This window comes from Mobula hypostoma, chromosome 1, assembly GCF_963921235.1.
Source record: "Mobula hypostoma chromosome 1, sMobHyp1.1, whole genome shotgun sequence".
Classification (NCBI taxonomy): Eukaryota; Metazoa; Chordata; class Chondrichthyes; order Myliobatiformes; family Myliobatidae; genus Mobula; species Mobula hypostoma.
Genome location: NC_086097.1, coordinates 70,120,136 through 70,140,314, shown reverse-complemented (window position 1 = coordinate 70,140,314; position 20,179 = coordinate 70,120,136). Strand labels below are relative to the sequence as shown.

The 20,179-nt window shown below is 42.4% G+C and overlaps 1 protein-coding gene across 1 annotated transcript in view; it reads left to right on the top strand.

Annotated features, from left to right (window-relative positions):
• scfd1 (sec1 family domain containing 1) overlaps positions 1–20,179 on the top strand; it is a 159,407-nt gene that overhangs the window by 122,618 nt on the left and 16,610 nt on the right. The window contains exons 21-22 of the mRNA XM_063050484.1: positions 3,156–3,208; positions 13,826–13,859. Coding sequence (XP_062906554.1) covers positions 3,156–3,208; positions 13,826–13,859 — 87 coding nt within the window. The remainder of the gene's footprint in view (positions 1–3,155; positions 3,209–13,825; positions 13,860–20,179) is intronic.

The window sequence follows — 20,179 nt, the reverse complement described above, 5'->3', positions numbered from 1 at the left end:
AGTATTCCCAGAGTAGTCAGGTAATACATTTGAGGATTTTGATTGAGGTACAATAAAGGATTGATGGTATATTAAGGTCACTGTAACCTGGAGTGTGCTGGAGGTCACTGGTTTGGAGATGCTGTCAAGGCATAGAGAGTTGTTGGTGCATTTTTAAAATAAGGCACCTTGCAGCCACAGAACTATGTGGAAGGAATAAACTTGAGATGCTAACTAAGTGCCAGTCACACAGACTGCTCCATCTGAGGTGTTGTCAAGCTGAGTTCTAATCACTGAGACAAGTGTAGAGTATTGTCTACTTGTGACTAAATACCATAGTTGCATATAATTTGACTCTATGTATAGAACTAGGAAGGAATTTGAACATCTTGCTTACAATTTCTGATAGAAATCTGCACTGAAGTGCTATCCAAACTTTAAAAATCATGTGCCTTTTTGTATTACTGATAATTACTGACTTAAAGAGCAGGTTGTCTGTCAAATAATGCTACTTTGTCTTTGATAATAGAAAAGAAAGTCAATTCCATAAGAATAGGTTATAGGGAAGATTGGTGATAAATGGTGAGCCAGCTGAACCAAAATAGCCACCACCTACATTGTATGGAAATATGGAATGTATTTTTAATTCACTGAGGAAATTACCTCGAATTTTTAATATTGTCTCATTTCAAAATTTAGTTGAATAACTGGATAAAGGTAGAAATTGCAAGATGTAGCTGCCGCCATTTTCCGATCTACCTTTTATACAAGTATGGTGACGATGTACTGCAGATTGCAAATGTTGTCCCCTTGCTGAAACAGAGAGAGAAAGGTAAACTGTCAGCTATAGAGCAATCAGTTTGCTTTGGTACTTGAGTAACTTGAAGCAGCACTCCAAGAAAAAAAATTTCAAAACTCCTTCAACAAATAATAAGAGCCACTTTGGGCTAGAACATTTTGTACTCTGAAGGGATGAAAATAATAAACCTGGCATCATCTGTGTTTCTTTTTCTTGAATTAGCAGACAGTGCACAAAGTTCACTACTGGTCCATGACATTTTCAATAAATATTAGTGACAATTTCAGGGCATGGAAAACAAATTGGAAATTTAAAGATGAAACTGAACTAAATCTTGGCATCAATAGGAAATAGATGTATCAGTGGGTACATGGTAGAAGAACTCAATTGTTGTAAATGACACACTTAAATTGGATGAAAGGAGAGTGAGAATTCAGGTTAAAATTGAAGTTTAAGCATTTGAACAAAAATGCTTTAATCGAATATTTGTTTAAATCTTTGAGAGTGTCTAGACAATCTATTCTGACCTCAGTAAATAAGACCATAAAGTAAGGCAAAGTTCTGATGTAACTTTATGAATTAATTTAGGGCCTATCTGGAGTATTGTGCCCAATTCTAGGCATTATTTTTAGAAAGGATATTGAAGCTTTGGAGTCAATATAGAGGAGATTTACTTGGATGAAATATATAATCAAGAGAAACACGAGTAATTTTAAGTAATGAAGAGTTTTAGAATAAAAAGTTTCGGCTATTTAAAATATTTCTATCATCTTTATTGCTAATAAAAAAAATGTCTAATGTCTTAAACGTTGATAGTGAAAGTGACAGATTTAAGGTAATACTCAAAACAATCCCAAATATTCAAATGCAACACTAGTTGGAATTTAGGCTGCATGCAAATGTCACCCTTCAAAATGTAACGAGGTTGTTGTTTGATGTGATGTGTGTGCGTACAACTCTGTTGCACTAGAAATCTAGCGCAGGTAGTTAACTTTCGTGCCATTTTATTCTTGTTTCATGATCATTATTTTTGTGCTTTGCTGCTGATGCCAAAAATACTGAGTGAGACCTAAAAAGAGATGCTGTAAATCACAGCTGGAAACAAGCATTTAACTACTAAATTCATTGTGCAATTGGCAAAGAAGGGGAGTTACTCACCCACCTTAGAGAAATTTGTCCCCAAATGTCAGTGGATTCAGTGGCTTAGTTTTCCCCCTGTCTTAGTGCATGTTGGTACCTGCATAGTCAGGGTGAACTATAAACCCCACTGAATAATTTTTACAGTTTAAAAATCAGGGAGTAAAAGAGTTTAACTTGTACATCTATTTAAATATTTCACGAGGAGAAGAAATAGCAGTAGCGTAGCTGTTAGCACAACACTTTACAGGGCCAGTGATCCCTGATTGGGGTTCAATTCTCATAACATATGTGTCTGCATCTGTTTCCTCCTGTTTCTTCCCATATTACAAATATGTATTGGATAGGGTTAGGATTAGTAAGTTGTGGGCGTGATATGTTGGCGCTGAAAGCATGGCAATATTTGGAGGCTGCCCTTAGCACTGCCTTGGATTGTGTTGATCATTGACGCAAAAGAGACATTTCACTATATGTTTTGATGTACAAGTAAAGCTAATCTGTTTTAAAATAAAGTCTCATCTTTAAAACAAAGTTTTTAAAATCTTTATTATTTTAAAATGCATTGAAATTTGAATTTATTATACTGGAAGAACATCGCTGGCATATGTCGTGAAATTTATAAAATTTGCTGCAGCAATACAATGTAATACATGATAAATATAGAAAGAAAACTGAATATAGTGTAAGTGTGTGTGCATGTATATGTGAGTGTATTATATATATATTTTTTGTGTGTTTCATTTCGGGTATTATATGCCTAGATAAGTAAAACCTCTCGAGTTAAACAACAATTGAAACAGACTTTAGATTAATGCTTCAACTTTTGGCACATTATGTAGCTAAGGACATCTTTCTGGGAAGGTAATGAATTATATTAGTGATGATTCATTAGTCCTCCATCTGTGGAATGAATTAAACATCCAAATGCCAACAGGGTGCATATTGTGCTTCCGTGGCTGGTGACATGATAAAATTTCTTTCTTCATGCTGATGTCATGCATCTTTGAAATTCTAGGTTTGAAGAAAATCTGCTTCTTAAATAGTGAGAAGGTGTAAATTTAACCAATGTGCTCAAAAATTAGTTCATGCAACATAAAATTTCAATTAACAAATTTAAGAACATGCATATCAATAAACATTTTTTTCTTGTCAGAAGGCTCAGTGTCCCACCATTTTACAGAAATGCCTTGGGAAATAGCTCTACCCTAGAATTAAAAGCCTCTATATTTTTTTTCTATAGGAAACTGATGATTACAGATACTTTGATCCAAAAATGCTTCGTGGCAGTGAGAGGTAAGTTCTGTACAATTCATTAAATACTTCATTAGGTTACATTTTAAGAAGCAATTTTTAAAGTTTAAGGGAATTGTTGGATTTTACCAGTTAAAAGAATTCTTGCAGAGGAAATTTAGGAATTAAAAGCTGCAAAGCAATTATGTAATAGTAGTACTTTACAATATTTGAAAATTGGCCACTTATATAACATGTACTTTTTCCATTCAGCAGAGTGTAATTTCAAAAGACTTGAAAGATCAGTAACAAAGTAATAAATTATAATATCATGTAATATTTGTTCCTATTGTTAGTAAAAAATACATTTTTTTATGAAAAAGGCTTTGTTACCTGTGGACAAATGGTTTCCCAACGCAGTAATTGAGATTAACAAAACTATTTTTGAGGCTTGATGCCATCCACTGTTCTTTTAATCCCTGACATAATCCATGAGCTTCTTCAACAAATCGTCCTCATTCTAGTACATTGGGACTAAATTTAAATAAATTTAAATATATTACAAAATTAATTCATTCTTGGAAATTCTTCATTCTTGGATAACAAACTGAGTGTTCACTTTGAGTGGCGGTGAGCCAAATGAATTGGCGGATGGGTAAACCATATGATGTAGTACTGAGGCATACAGTTGAAAATGATTCCAAATCCAGCTGACCTTGGACAAATCAGCAGCAAGGAAACTAACAGCATCAGTGTATCTTTAAATTGATTGATAAACAATAGAGAATTAATTCATTATTCCCACTTTAACTTGCCTGCTGAAACAGTAGTGGTTTGCACCTTTTTGGTTGTGAAGTGTCAGCAGGATGAAACTTAACCATGATATCCCTGTAGATATCCACCATCTGAGCTTCCTTCAAGGAAGCAGATGCAGAAGAAGTTATAATGTTACTGACGTGTTGTGAAATGAGTTGTTTTGCAGCAGCAATACCATCCAACACATTAAAAATTACAGTTAGTTAGAATATAGAAAAATTAAATAGTGCAAAATGGTGAGGTGGTGTTAATGAGTTGACGGACTGTTCAGAAATCTGATGGCAGAGGGAAAGTATGTGTACCTTAAACACTGAGCGTGCGTCTTTAGACTCGTGTACCTCCTCTTGGACTGAAGTTATGAGAAGACGGCATTTCCTGGATTGTGAGAGTCCTTCATGATCCACTTTCTTGAGACAACAAAATAAATATTAAATAAGTAGTAAGTAGGGTGTGAAAGAGACACCCAGGTGGTATATTGCCGGTGAGGTGCCAGGGTCAGAGATATCTCATATCAGGTTCATAGTATTCTAATGAGGGAGAATGTGTAGCTGGAAGTTGTGGTACATATTAGTACCAATGACTGAGGTAGGAAAACAAAAGAGGTCCTGAAAAGAGAATATACAGAGTTAGGAGGAAAGCTGAAAAGCAGGACCTCCAGGGTAGTAATCTCAGGATTGCTGCCTCTGCCATTCTCTAGTAAGGGTAACAGTAAGATGATTTGGCAGATGAATGCATGGATGAGAAATTGGTGCAGGGTGCAGATTTTCAGATTTCTGGATCATGAACCTAGTGAACCCTACAGAGACCAATGTCCTAGTGGTCAGGTTTGCTAGAGCTGTTCAGAGGGTTTAAACTAATTTGGCAAGGAGAATGGTATAGGAGTGATAGATTGATGAGGTGGCAGTTGGTATATGTCAGCCATGATGGAATGGTGGAGCAGACCCGATGGGCCAAATGGCCTAATTCTGCTCCTACGTTTTATGGTCTTGTAGTGAAAATAGTGAGGTAGTGTTCATGGGTTAGTTCTTGTCCAATCAGAAATCTGACAGTGGAGAGGAAGAAGCTTTGACTGTGCATCGTCAAGCTGCAGTACCTCTTCCCTGCTGATAGCAATGAGAGGAGGACATGTCCTGGGCGATAGGAGCTCTATCACCTCCTACAAAGTGAAACTAAGTATCATAAGTGACAACAAAGTTTTGCTCCCAGATGAGCTCTATGCCTTTTATGCTTGCTTTAAACCATCAAAACATGAAGGCACCTTCACAAACTCATACTGCCCCCTGACGACCCTGTGATTTCAGTCTCTGAGATTGCATCCTTCAGAAGGGTGAACTTACGGAAAGCATTCAGCCCAGACAGGGTACCTGGCTGAGTACTAAATTCCTGTGCTGGATAAATGGCTGGAGTGTTCACTGAGACCTTTAACCTTTCACTTCGGCAGTGTAAGTTACCCACCTGCTTCAAGCAGGCTTCAGTTATACCAGTGCCTAAGAAAAACGTGGTAAACTGCCTGTGACTATCATCCAGTAACACTTACATCCACTGTGATGAAGTGCTTTGAGAGGTTGGTGATGAAAAATGTTAACTCATGCCTGAGGATCAACCTGGATTAATTCCAATTTGCCTACCATCACAATAGGTGTCATATGCCATTGTATTGGCTTTTGTGTTACGTACCCTGTAACTGGGTTGCCAAACCAGCAGAAATGGATCACTCAGTTGGAGTCTGGATTACTGGAACTAAGAAAGTTTTATTAAAGAAATAAACAACACAGTACTCTAATCAAAAGGATAATGAATACAACAGTTCAGCAATGAATAAACACACATGTACACAGAAACTAGGATAATAGGATCAATCAAGCTCTATCGTTGTCTAGGGGTAAATGACCAGTTTCAAAGTGACGCAAAGTTCAGTTCATTTGAGTTCAGTTTAGTTCACAGTAATCACTGCCGTGGGAGAGAGAGAGAGAGAGAAAGCGAATGAATATTCAAAAACGGTTTCCACACAGACCTTCGATATTCCTTGCAGTCAGCTTTCGGGCGAGCCCTTTGTAATGTCTTCTGAGGTCACCGACTGTGACCCCTCTGTTCCTCTACAGTGAACCTGGCACCCAGGCATGGGCGGACACACACCAGGTTCCCGCCGATCGTTCCTTTCCACCCTGTGCGTCTATGGCTTGGTCCCGCGACCAGCCATCCAAAAACTCCCACCGACTTGTGGGAGACGCACCGCTTCCAGGGTCTTGTTACCTCGGGGTGTCATGTGTGTCTTGCCTTAGCGAACCTGTCCCTTTTTATCCCCCTGCTGGGGTATCGCCTGTCCATCACTTCAAACAGTTCAGGGTTCAAAGAGGAGCCGGTCTTTGACAATTCCCAGACCGCTATCTCCTTCCGTTAAACTCTCCCGTCTCTTCATTAACATTTCCAAATGCTGCTCCATTGTCTTTACTTATTTCTCTCTCCTGGAGACAGGTGGCAGACCAACTGCTGATCCCACTGGTGTTAGCACAGGACAGCTAACATCTTAATCTATGTGTACTCTCGTCACACCCCTCACCTTTAAGGATTTTTACCGGGGTAAAAATTACAAACATGAATACATTATTAGATACACACAAATATACATCTTCATCAGCTACTTGGCTAATACAGAGAATTTTAAGTTGTCATCACCTTGACAGACAGTCAGCAATCACATTTTCTGTTCCTTTTATATGTGTTATTAATAATCCCTTAAACCAGGCTCCAACTTAGCAAACTTCATAGTGGCCGAAAACACTGATGAATTGCGATCAATGTAACCTCTCATTGGGTTTCGTCCCGGACCACGATAACAAGGGTCGTCCCATTCCGACTTAGTTTTCTCTCACAAGGGCTTAGTAGGAGGGGGAGGGGTAGTAACCACAGAGTTATTGCAAAACTTCCTACAGTACCCCACCATCTCCAGGAGCCTTCTGAGGGCCCTCTTGTCTGTCGGGGTTGGGATGTCAGAGATAACCCGCACCTTAGCTTGCATCGCTGTCAGCTGCCCCTGTGTTACCACAATTCCCAGATAAGTGACCTTCGTGTGGCCGAACTCATTTTTTTCAAGGTTCACTATCAAGCTGGCTTCAGACGGCCGTATCACGTCGCCAATACACACTTCTGTGTTCGTTAGCCTTTTTGTCACTGAATTACTCATTCTATAGGGGTGTTGTTCGCTAGGCTGACCTAGCATGACAAACACCACCCAATGTCCCAGTTCTTTGCATCGCCTTGGGACAATCAAACACACGTGTGCGAGTCGTTTAATTACTTCTCCTAAAGAGTCACTTTGTTCGGGGATTAAGGGAGAGACCTTATCAGCAGAGCTGGCCAAAACAATAGCCTTCTCCCACCTGGTCGATACCATACTCATCTTTTCAAAATGGTGTTTTTTTCTTATCGGGGGACCCTAGCTTCATTGATTTCCGCGCTAACACCGACTAGGTTTGTTAGCATATCAAAAGCCTGTGACCGTCTCAGTTCGCGTCTGCCATAATCAATAACATCCTTCCTCCTGTGCAGCCAGTAAACCTCTTTCATGGTTCCGCCGACTGTTTCCTTCAGCACCTCAAAATGTCCACCGAGGGGTACCTTGTGGGCCAGGTTAAAAATCTCATCCCCAGAGATTTGGTACCATCCCCCATTCCTCATCTGCAGTACTTGGTCTCCCTTTCTTCCTTAGCACTTCCTCCTCCACACAATAGCCTACTGGCTCCCTTCTTAATTCTGCGTCAGAGAGAGCTGTCTCCGCCAAAACCATCAGCCCCTCGTCTTGCTCCTGCGCCTGCACAAATTCCTTCCTGGCTAATGCTAAGTCTGTCTCAGCTCCCTCACTACGTCTTGTTTCACTACACTCCTTCTTTTCACTTTCTACCTCCTCCTGGTACGTCTCAGCTAAATTTACTTCGGCAGTCCCGGAATGAACCTGTGAGTCCATGGGCGGGGCCTCCATGCTGGCAGGTTGACCTGTCAATCTCACGGCTGGGAACACGATTCCCCCGGCGAGGTCATTACCGAGCAAGATTTCCACGCCTTTCGTCGGTAATTCGGGGCCTCACCCCGATCGTGACTAGTCCAGAGACCAAGTTGCTTTGTAGGTGTATCTGGTGCAAAGGGACTGCCTCTGTCCCTTCCCCAATACCTTTTACCTTGACCTCCCCAGTCTGGGTCTCTGAGCTAAACTCTAATACACTCTTCAATATCAATGACTGACACGCTTCCGTGTCTCTCCAGATCCGCACTGGAACTGGGTTTAACCCCTCCTTCACTGACACCAATCCGGCCGAGATAAACCTCTCGCACCCTTCCTGAACTTTGGCAGACCTGTCCTCTCCTAGCGGTTCGTTTACCAGCTCGATACAGCCAGTCAAAATCGCCGTTTTTCCTTTTCCCGTCTCCTTCTTTGGGGCAAAGCACCTGGACGCAAAGTGTCCGACTTTCCCACAATTATAACAGACGACCCCAGGAGACTTCCTACCAGACTGCTCCCGGTCTACCTTATCCTTCTCACTAGTCCCTGGCTTACTTTCTGACTTTTCTGGCGGACTCTCCCCGCCATCCTGACTACCCTTCTGGTAGCCTTTACTTGGGGCAAACTTCATTTTATGCGTCAACGCGTACTCATCCGCTAACTTAGCAGTTGTGGCTAACGTGGCTGCCTCTTTCTCATCTAGGTAGGGTCTCATACCCTCAGGGACACAACCTTTAAACTGCTCAATCAGGATCAGCTGTAGCAGTCTGTCATAATCCCCCTCTACCCCTTCAAGGCACACCAATGCTCACAATATGTCTGCATCTCACAGGCAAACTCTAAATACGTGCGGTCCCACTGCTTCCTCGCATTCCGGAACCTCTGCCGGTATGCCTCCGGGACCAACTCATAAATCCTGAGGATGGCCTCTTTCACCACCTCATACCTCTGGGCATCTTCCGCGGACAAAGCTGAGTAAGCTTGTTGGGCTTTCCCTTTCAGTACACTCTGAAGCAAAACAGCCCACTTATCCCTCGGTCAGTCCTGACTTGTAGCAACTTTTTCGAAATGGAGAAAGTACCGATCCACATCGGTATCATCAAATGGGGGAACCAGCCTAACCTCCTGGGTCGCCCGGAACCCTCCACCTTGGTTCGGCACGGGCCCCTGCTCTGCCCTTGTCTTTAACTTCTCCAGCTCAAATTCCCTTTCCCTCTGTTTCTCCTCTCGCTCCAACTGCCTCTCTCTCTCTTGCCGTTGTAACTGTCTCTCTCCTGCCGTTCTAACTCTCTCTCCTGCCTTTCTAACTGTTTCTCTTTCTCCTGCCTTTCTAACTCTCTCTCTCTCTCCTGCCTTTCTAACTGTTTCTCTTCGCATTCTAACTGCCGTACCCGGAACTCGTGCTCAAGTCTCAGTTTTTCAAGCTGTACCTGTACCACGTCTCCAGCAGGTTTTTCAATAGATACCACCTCCAGCTCCCCTTGGGGAAACACACCTTTAGATACATAGTGCTCTACAATAGCTCTGTGTATCTCCTCTCTCCTCATTGTCGACTTCCCCTTAACAAGATTCAACCGTTTGGCCACAGCTGCCAATTCCGCTTTCCTGGCATCCTCTAATGCCTCCAAGGTCGGCGCCTTTAGAAATTCCTCAATCTCCATTTCTGCTGTTCGTCTTCTCTTTCTTTCAGGAATTTTAACCCAATCAATTTACTCCGTCCCAAATTTAGCGTTCAAAATCGCGAACGAGAACTCCACTTATGTTACGTACCCCGTAACTGGGTTGCCAAACCAGCAGAAATGGATCACTCAGTTGGAGTCTGGATTACTGGAACTAAGAAAGTTTTAATAAAGAAATAAGCAACACAGTACTCTAATCAAAAGGATAATGAATACAACAGTTCAGCAATGATAAACACGCATGTACACAGAAACTAGGATAATAGGATCAATCAAGCTCTATCGTTGTCTAGGGGTAAATGACCAGTTTCAAAGTGACGCAAAGTTCAGTTCAATTGAGTTCAGTTCAGTTCAGTTCACAGTAATCACTGCCGTGGGAGAGAGAGAGAGAGAGAAAGCGAATGAATATTCAAAAACGGCTTCCACACAGACCTTCGATATTCCTTGCAGTCAGCTTTCGGGTGAGCCCTTTGTAATGTCTTCTGAGGTCACCGACTGTGACCCCTCCGTTCCTCTACAGTGAACCTGGCACCCAGGCAAGGGCGGACACACACCAGGTTCCCGCCGATCGTTTCTTTCCACCCTGTGCGTCTATGGCTTGGTCCCACGACCAGCCCTCCAAAAACTCCCACCGACTTGTGGGAGACGCACCGCTTCCAGGGTCTCGTTACCTCGGGGTGTCGTGTGTGTCTTGCCTTAGCGAACCTGTCCCTTTTTATCCCCCTGCTGGGGTATCGCCTGTCCATCACTTCAAACAGTTCAGGGTTCAAAGAGGAGCTGGTCTTTGACAATTCCCAGACCGCTGTCTCCTTCCGTTAAACTCTCCCGTCTCTTCATTAACATTTCCAAATGCTGCTCAATTGTCTTTACTTATCTCTCTCTCCTGGAGACAGGTGGCAGACCAACTGCTGATCCCACTGGTGCCAGCACAGGACAGCTAACATCTTAATCTATGTGTACTCTTGTCACACTTGACTCAACCTTGGAACATCTGTTGTATGTATCCTCATTGTCCAAGATGCTCTTCATTGACTACAGCTCAGCATTCAATGCTATCATACCCTCAAAACTAATCAATAAGCTGCAAGATCTGGACCTCAGTACCTCCTTGTACAACTGGATCCTCAATTTTCTCACTTGCAGACCCCAGTCAATTTGGATTGGCAACATCTCCTTCACAATCACCATTAGCACAGATGCACCACAAATATGTGTGCTTAGCCCCCTGGTCTACCCGCTTTATACTTACGACAGCGAGACAAAGCACAACTCCAATGCCATATTTAAGTTTGCTGATGGCACCACTGTTGTTGGCCAAGTGAAAGGTGCTGAGGAATCAGCATATAGGAAAGAGATGGAAAATCTGGCTGTGTGATGCCTTAACAACAACCTCTCACTCAATGTCAGCAAGACCAAGGAGCTGATTATTGACTGCAAGAGGGGCAAGAGTCCATAAACCAGTCCTCCTTGGGGTATCAGAGATGGAGAGGGTCATCAACTTTAAATTCCTCTGTGTTATCATTTCAGAGGATCTGTCCTGGATCCAGCATGTAAGTGCTGTCACAAAGGAAACATGGCAGCACCTCTACTTTCTTTGAAGTTTGCAAAGATTCAGCATGACATCTAAAATTTGACAAACTTTGATAGATGCACAATGGAGAGTTGCATCATGGCCTGGTATGGAAACAATGTCCTTGCATGGATGAGCCTACAGGTGCGCGAACAGCCCATTCCATCACAGGTAAACCCTTCCCCACCACTGAACACACCTACATGGAATGCCGTCATAGGAAAGCAGCATCCATCATCAAGGACCCCCACCATCGACGCCATGCTCTCCTCTCAATGCTGTCATCAGGAAGGAGGGACAGGAGCCTCAGGACCAACGCCACCAGGTTCAGGAACAGTTATTAGCCTTCAACCATCAGGATCTTGAACCTGAGGAGATAACTTTGGTCACCCCAACACTGAACTGTTTTCACAACCTATGGACTCACTTTCAAGGACTCTTCATCTCTTGTTCATTTATTGCTTATTACTTATTTATTACTTTTTTCTTTTTTTATTTGCCCAGTTTGTTGTCGTTCGCACATTGGTTGTTCATCTTGTGTGCGATCTTGCATTGATTCTATTGTGGTTCTTTGCACTTACTGTGATTTCCCTCAAGAAAATTAATCTCACGATTATATATGGTGACATATACAGTAGTGCTTCAATAATAAATTTACTTTGAACATTAGTGATGGATGTTGCCTTTTTGAAGCATCACCTTTTGAAGATGGCCTCAGTGCAGAGGAGGCTAGTGCCCATAATGGAGCTAGCTGAGTTTGCGCCCTTCTGCAGCTTTTCCCAATCCTGCGCAGTGGCCCCTCCATGTCAGATGGTGAGCTAACCAGTTCGAATGTACATCTGAAGAATTTTGCTCAGGTCTTTGGTGACATACCAAATTTCCGCAAGCTCCTAATGAAATATGGCCCCTGACATGCCTTCTTGAAATTGCCCACTCCTTCCAGTGCTGATCCCTCAATAAGGACTGGTCTATGTTCCCTTGACTTCTCCTTCCTGAAGTCCTCAGTCAATTCCTTGGTCTTAATGACTTTGAGTGCAAGGTTGTTACTCATCCATCCAACCAATCTATCCCACTCCTTTTCACCACCTCATTACCATTTGAGCTTCTGCCAACAGCAGTTGTGTCATCAGCAAATTTATAGATGGTGTTTTTAACAATGTCTTGCCTCACAGTCTTGGGTGTAGAGAGAGTAGGTCAGTGGGCTAAGCATGCATGCTTGAGGTGTGCTAGTGTTGATTCAACGAGGAGGAGATGTTACTTCTAAACAGCACTGATTGTAGTTTCCCATGAGGAAGTCCATGATCCAGTTGCAGAGCAGTACAACAGCCTAGGTTTTCAAGCTTGTTGGTTAGTACAGAGGAGATGATGACGTTGAACACTGAGTCGTAATTAATAATCATCAGCCTGAAGTAGGTATTGCTGTTGTCCAGGATGTCCAAGACTGAGTGGAGAGCCAACGAAATCGCATCCGCGTAGACATATTGTGGCGGTTGATAAATTGCAGTGACAGGTATTTCAGGAAAGTGCTAAAGACCTGTGGGATAATGCTTTGTAAGCAATTCTTCAGATTGAGACTTAGTTACCTCCAGTCTAGCTTGGTGTGTTCTGAGGTGTGACTAGCCACACAGTCATGGTTTTAGAGGGAGTAGAGCAGTGGTGTGTTCTGAGGGCCAATATGGAAAGTCTACACACTTTCACTGATGGGCAAGTGGTGGTTATTAATTCAGTCTGGTGGGCAGTTTGTGAGATGTTCTTCTCTGCTGGACACAGTGCGTCTGTGCGGTTCTGATGTATGGCTTCAGTGTTTTCAGTATCACTCCAGATATTGTTCTACATTTTGAGTGGTCATGAGCCAGAAAGTCCCAGGAGTTGGTGAGAATTTCAGTTTGCCTCAGAGATGCTGTAGTCCACAAAAGAGGTGTCTGACAGTGGCATCTTGCAAGAGGACTCCCTGTTGTCTGTCTTAAGGTCATGTCTAGGATCATAGAAACATTGATCCTCCTCAACTTCTACCTCCCATTGACCGAGGAGCTGCTCCTTAAATCACAGTATAAATTCCATCTATTCAGTGGTACAGGGGACATAATCATCACTGCCTGACAAGTCCAAGAAAAATCAGGGAACAGTACTAGCCATTCTAAGTAGCTTTTTTTTAAACTCACTAAAGCTAATCACAGAAATGAATCTGAGTTTTATTTGAAACCATTTCCAAACATAAATAATCACTATTTTCTGGAGCATAGTACAGACATAGTACAAAGCACAGAGAAATTAAGATAAAAACCCAGGGATCTCAAAGATCCATAATAACTGATGGTTATAAAACATTTTTAATAATATTCTAATTTAAAATTCTTGAGCATACATCACACAAATATTTCCATGAAATAGATTTTGTTGCTTTATCGCTCCTAAGATTGCGCTTGAATCAACCATCTGTTAGTTTTACAATCAATAAATCCACAGTAAATATAGATGAAGCTTCATTTCAGTCTAATATATTTTTTATTTTTAGAATACATGTTCAGAGTAATCATTTTCCTTTGATGTGTAGGTATTGCCGTTAGCTGTATAGCTTTCCAGTCAGTAACTTTGTATGGCTTGCACTTGCTTTGCAGCTCTGTTCCAAGAAACAAAAATCCATTCCAAGAGGTAAGTTCTCATTGTTTGGAGACATTCAACTACTTTTGCAAATCATCTTAATGAATTCTGACACAAATGCTGAGGATATTGGAGAACTGTCCAGGTAGTTGCAACTGCTACTGAGACCACATTGAAAAAATTAAATTTGGATTTGCAAATGGAAAGTTATATCAGATGATGAATTTAGTGAAATGACATTTGTTTTGTAGCTGCAAAAAATATAGTTGGGATACATTCATGTGTCTAAAATAAATCAATAAGTAACATATGTTTTTTTCTCTGCTATCATTATGTGCTGACTAAATATTTATTGTTGATTAAGTCTGTGAAGGTTCTCAGTCATCCAGATCATTGTATATCAAGCAGTAGTAAATCAAGGCAGCTGGACTTGCTGTGTTGTCAAGAAAACATTTTGCCACTCATCCGAGAGGCTTCTTCAGTTCTAATCCATGGTAGGCTTATGAAGTCTGTGAGTTGTTTAAAGGTCGAGCAGACACGTGAGGGTTGTTAAGAGTCGTAGAGGTAATGAGAGGGGCATTAGTCTTATCTTTGCATGAATGGAGGTGTGAACTGTTGTGGAGATGCTGGCATAAAGATGTTAGGACTACATTGTAAGTAGCTGATAGGTGGTGTCATACCCTACCCCCTCTGTTCAGGGATGGGTTTTCCAGTTTGACAAAGATGGCTTCCTTAACCCCTCTTTCAAACTATCCAAAATGTGCATATTGTTGTCATCAAAGGAATGTCCCTTGTCCTTGAGCCTTGACCTGAGGTGCTAGCCCTCCTATGTTGGGCTATCCGTTTGTGAAGTGGTTGTTTTGTCTTGCCGATATACAGGTGTGTACCGTTCTCATTGCACTGGATAGCATATACAGTATTGCTCTGTTTATGTTTGGGTGTAGGATCCTTGGGGTGGACAAGTTTCTGTCTGTGTGTGTTTGTAGGTTTGAAAAACACAGGGATTGGGTGTTTGTTGAAAGTTCTTCCGAGTTTCTCTGAAACTCCAGTACATATGGGATGACTATGTTTTTCCCTCTGCTTTGCTCCTTACTTCTGTCTGTTAGGCTGATGTCCCTGCTGCTTTTTTGTTGCTGTCTTGATGAAGGCCCACTCAGGGTAGCCGCAAGCTTTCAAGGCTTCTCTCAAATACTTGTGTTTCTTGTCTTTAGTTGTAATGTTGGCAGGCACATTCTCGGCATGGTGATGCAGTGTTCTCATAACCCCCAACTTGCGTTCTAGTGGGTGATGAGAGTCAAACTGTAGGTAGTGATCTGTGAGGGTTGGTTTTCTGTAAACTTCAATATCTAGATGTCCATTTTCTTTTATAAGTACTGCACAGTCTAAAAAGGGCCAATCTTGGCATCTTCTCATGTAAGTTTGATGTTATTATCCACCGAGTTGATGTATTCTATGAAGGCTTGCACCTCATAGATTTTGATCTTGACCCAAGTGTTATCCACATACCTGAATCAATGACTCTGTGATCTTCGATGGAAGATCTGTATATCGGCGAGACAAAACAACCACTTCACAAATGGATGGCCCAACATAGGAGGACATCCTTTAAACAACGCAAAGTTTATAAGCTGGAAAACTACCCACAATGAATTAGAACTGAAGAAGCCTGTCGGATGAGTAGTGAATCATCTTCTGGACACACAGCAAGTCCAGTTACCTTGATGTACTACTGCTTGATATTGTTGATTGAGTTTGCATTGGAGTCCAGTTGCCTCAATTTGTGAATGTATTAACTTTAAGGTGTTTTTTTAGAAGTAATCTGTAATTTTGTCTGATCTCAAATATCTAGCATCACAGTAGAACCCCAGTTTCTTCAGCAGTGTTTTTGATGTGACTATTTTGCTCTTATTTTTCTGAGGAGGTGATTAGCCAATGTTTTCCAATAGTTTTGTTCTGATTTATATGTAACTTCGAAAGGCCATTCCATCTGTTTAGTTCACCTGACAGCAACAAAGTATATCCAGCAACACACATCAAAGTTGCTGGTGAACGCGGCAGGCCAGGCAGCATCTCTAGGAAGAGGTACAGTCGTTTCAGGCCGAGACCCTTCGTCAGGACTAACTGAAAGAAGAGCTAGTAAGAGATTTGAAAGTGGGAGGGGGAGAGGGAGATCCAAAATGATAGGAGAAGACAGAGGGGGAGGGATGGAGCCAAGAGCCGGACAGGTGATTGGCAAAAGGGATATGAGAGGATCACGGGACAGGAGGCCCAGGAAGAAGGAAAAGGGGGAGGGGGGAAACCCAGAGGATGGGCAAGGTGTATAGTGAGAGGGACAGAGGGAGAAAAAGGAGAGAGAAAAAGAATGTGTGTATATATAAATAATGGATGGGGTACGAGGGGGAGGTGGGGCATTAGTGGAAGTTTGAGAAGTCGATGTTCATGCCGTGAGGTTGGAGGCTACCCAGAGGGAATATAGGGTGTTGTTCCTCCAACCTGAGTGTGGCTTCATCTTTACAGTAGAGGAGGCTGTGGATAGACATATCAGAATGGAAATGGACGTGGAATTAAAATGTGTGGCCACTGCCACACATCTGCAAGTTTTTGCTGAGAGGCTTTAAAAAAATTCCAGTAAAGTGAAGGTTCAGTTAGAACATTCTAATACAATAACATTCATAACAGTAGTTGCATTGTTAGCAATCTGCCTGCTATCCAGATGTGCTGCCGTGGTCCTGTACACTCACAATGTGGTGTGTTGGAGGCACACAAACTGGTCACTCTCAGCATCCCTGTCCAATCCCCTGAAGTGGAGTGGGCTGAGAGCAGCTCCCAGGCAACGTGTTCTGAGGCCTTGCTCCAGAATGCCTAAGTGATTTTGGCATTTTTCCAACTGCAAAATTTTTTTATCTCATTGAAATATATATTTAATAAAATGAACTAATATTCAAAATATTTAAATAAGTAAATACATTAAAATAAAGTAAAATGCATCAAGCACTTTACTGTTTTATTTTCAAAAGTTCAAAGTAAACTTATTATGTGTGTGTGTGTGTGTGTGTGTGTGTGTGTGTGTGTGTGTATATACACTGTCGGGGCAGATAGCCAGACAGTGTATACATATCTTGCAAACCCCTCAGTAGTTGCATAGACACCTGAAGAGTAGACTATCTGTTGGATGGAAGTGACCAGCAACTCTGATGAAGGCAGATGCCAAGTTTTTAAGCTCACCAGTGGGAGGTGGTGCTTTAGCACTGCTGGCCCACCACCTCGAGGGAGTCTTGATCATAAGCGGGCCGAGACTCCTGAAGACAGGTGGCAGATCAAATGATGATCCCACTGGTGATAGCACAGGACAGTTAACATCTTAGTCCATGTGTATTTTGTAACTGTATCACCATATACAACCTTAAGATTCGTTTTCTTGCGGACATTCGGAGTAAGTAGGAAAAAAACGCACAATAAGAATCAATGAATAACCGCACACAACAGAGATGGATGACCAATGTGCAAAAGACAACACATTGTGCAAATACAAAAAGAAAAGTTAAATAAATAAGCAATAAATATTGAGAACATGAGTTTTACAGTCTTTAAAAGTGAGTCCATAGGTTGTGGAATCAGTTCATTGTTGTGGGGTGATTGAAGTTGTTCCCGCTAGTTCAAGAGCCTGATAGTTGAGGGGTAATAACTGTCCCTGAACCTGGTGATGTGGCACTTGAAGCTCCTGTACCTCCTTCTTGAAAGAAGAGAGCATGGCCTGGATGGTGGGTGTCCTTGATGATGGATGCTGCTTTCCTGCGACAGTGCTCCTTGTAAATGTGCTCACTGTGGAAAAGAGTTTGCCTGTGATGGACTAAGCTGTATCCACTACTTTTTGTAGGTTTTTTTGTTCAAGGGCATTGGTATTTCCATACCAAGCCATGATGCAACCAGTCAGTATACTCTCCACCACACATCTATAGAAGTTTGTCAAATTTTAGATGACATGCCAAATGTGTGCAAACTTAGAAGAAAGTAGGTGCGCTGTTATGCCTAACAGCAGTTACATGTTAAAGTTAAGGTCTGTCCCGAACCTTATAGGCTCATCAGGCCGGTGCTTATGCTGGTTTCCATGGCGTGAAGCGACTGAGAGTACGAGACTCCCCCCTGGATAGGACGCCAATCTATCGCAAGGTTAACCCCTTGCGATACCCATTTTGCCGGTACCCATTTTCAGCTAGGTGTACTGGAGCAGTGTGTGGTTAACTGCTTTGCTCAGGGACACAACATGCTGCCTCGGCTGAGGTTCGAACTCATGACCTTCAGATCGCTCGTCCAACGCCTTAAGCCCTTGGCCACATGCCACAGCAGTTACATGCTGGATTCAGAACTGATCCTCTGAAATGATAACCATACCATCACAGACTCCACTCAAATGAATGAGGTTTCTATTCTATTGCCCCAAATGTGAAAGGTGGATGCACTGTGATGCTTGCCCCTGTCTTCAGCATATCAGTGCTCTGATGTTGTACTCAAGATTGAATAGCAGAGTGGACAGTCAGATATCTCCCATCTGATCTACAACTTTTCTTGAACCTCTGCCTTTCACTGGCACCCATGAGCCATTTACTCGGTGGCCACTTTACTAGATACACCTGTACACCTCATTAATGTAAATATCTAATTGGTTAATCATGTGACAGCAACTCAATGCATAAAAGCTTGCAGACATTGTCAAGAAGTTTCGTTGTTGTTCAGACCAAACACCAGAATGGGTAAGAAATGTGATCCAAGTGGCTGACTCTGAAATGATTGGTGGCAGGCAAGGTGGTTTGAGTATCACAGAAAGTGCTGATATCTTGGGGTGTTCATGTATAACGGTCTCTAGAGAATGGTGTGATAAACAAAAGACATCTGGTGAGAGACAGATCAGTGGTTGTAAACACCTTGTTAATGGGAGAAATCAGAGGAGAATGGCCAGACTGGTTCAAGAAGGAGACAGCAACCATGTGTTACAACAGTGGTGTGTGGAAGAGCATTTCTAAACGCACAAAATGTCAAACCTTGAAGTAGATGGGCTACAGTAGCAGAGGACCGTGAACATACATTCAGTGGCCACTTTATTTTGTGCAGGAGGTACCTAATATAATGGAAACTGAGTGTATTTTCCCATGACACTGAAGGAGGCTGATCAGTCCTTCATATCGGTGCTGGCACCCACAGCCAACCTATTAATCCCACTTTCCCGGTAGCCTCCTTTCTGTAACATGCCCCTCAACTCCTCCCTGATTTTCCTACCACAGCCTACATCAGGTAGTCTGTTTATGGTCATTCGTTGGTCCTACTAACCAGCACATTTTTGGAATGTAGGTGAGGGCCTGAGCACGTAGGAGAACTGTGCTACCAAGTACAAGATATGCGGAAACTTGAATGGCTAGTTTGACCCAGTGTACGGTATTTATATAAATCCCTAAGGTTAGATAAATGGACTTCAGAAAGTTCGGCAAAGACATTTCTGAACTAGAGCAAATGATTGAATTTGTTTAAGTTATTTGGGTGCCATGGTAGTGTAGTGGCTCATGCAACATTATTAAAGCATGGGGCATCAGAATTGAAATCCAACATTCCCTATAATCAAGTTTGTACGTTCCTTCCTGTGTGTGTGTGTGTGGGCGCGCGCACCTGCACGAGCGCGAGCATGTGCGTGTGCGTTTCCTACAGGTGCTTCGGTTTCCTCTCACAATCCAAAGGCAGTATTGTTAGGAGGTTAAGATAGATACTTTATTGATCCCAATGGAAATGACAGTGTCACAGTAGCATTACAAGTACACGAGTATACAAATATTAGAAGAGAAGTAAGAAAGAATAAAAAATAAATTACCTCAAATAGTCTAACCGGAGAAGGTCATCACTTCCCCGGCTGTAAGTTGCCTCATTATAGAGCCTAATGGCCGAGGGTAAGAGTGACCTCATATAGTGCTCTTTGGAGCAGCGCAGTTGTCTTAGTCTATTACTAAAAGTGCTCCTCTGTTCAGCTAAGATGGTATGCAGGGAATGAGAAACATTGTCCAGAATTGCTAGCATTTTCCAGAGGGTCCTTTGTTCTACCAGAGCCTCCAGTGTGTCCAGTTTGACTTCTATAATAGAGCCAGCCTTTCTAATCAATTTATAAGCCTGTTGGCATCTCCTGTGTTGATGCCATTGCCCCAGCACACCACCACATAGAAGATTGCACTGACAACAACAGACTGGTAGAACATATGAAGGAGAGACCTGCGTACTCCAAAGGACCTCAGTCTCCTCAGGGAGTAGAGGTGACTCTGACCCTTGTACACAGCCTCTGTGTTGGTGCTCCACTCAAGTCTTATCATCCAGGTGCACCCCAGGTATTTGTA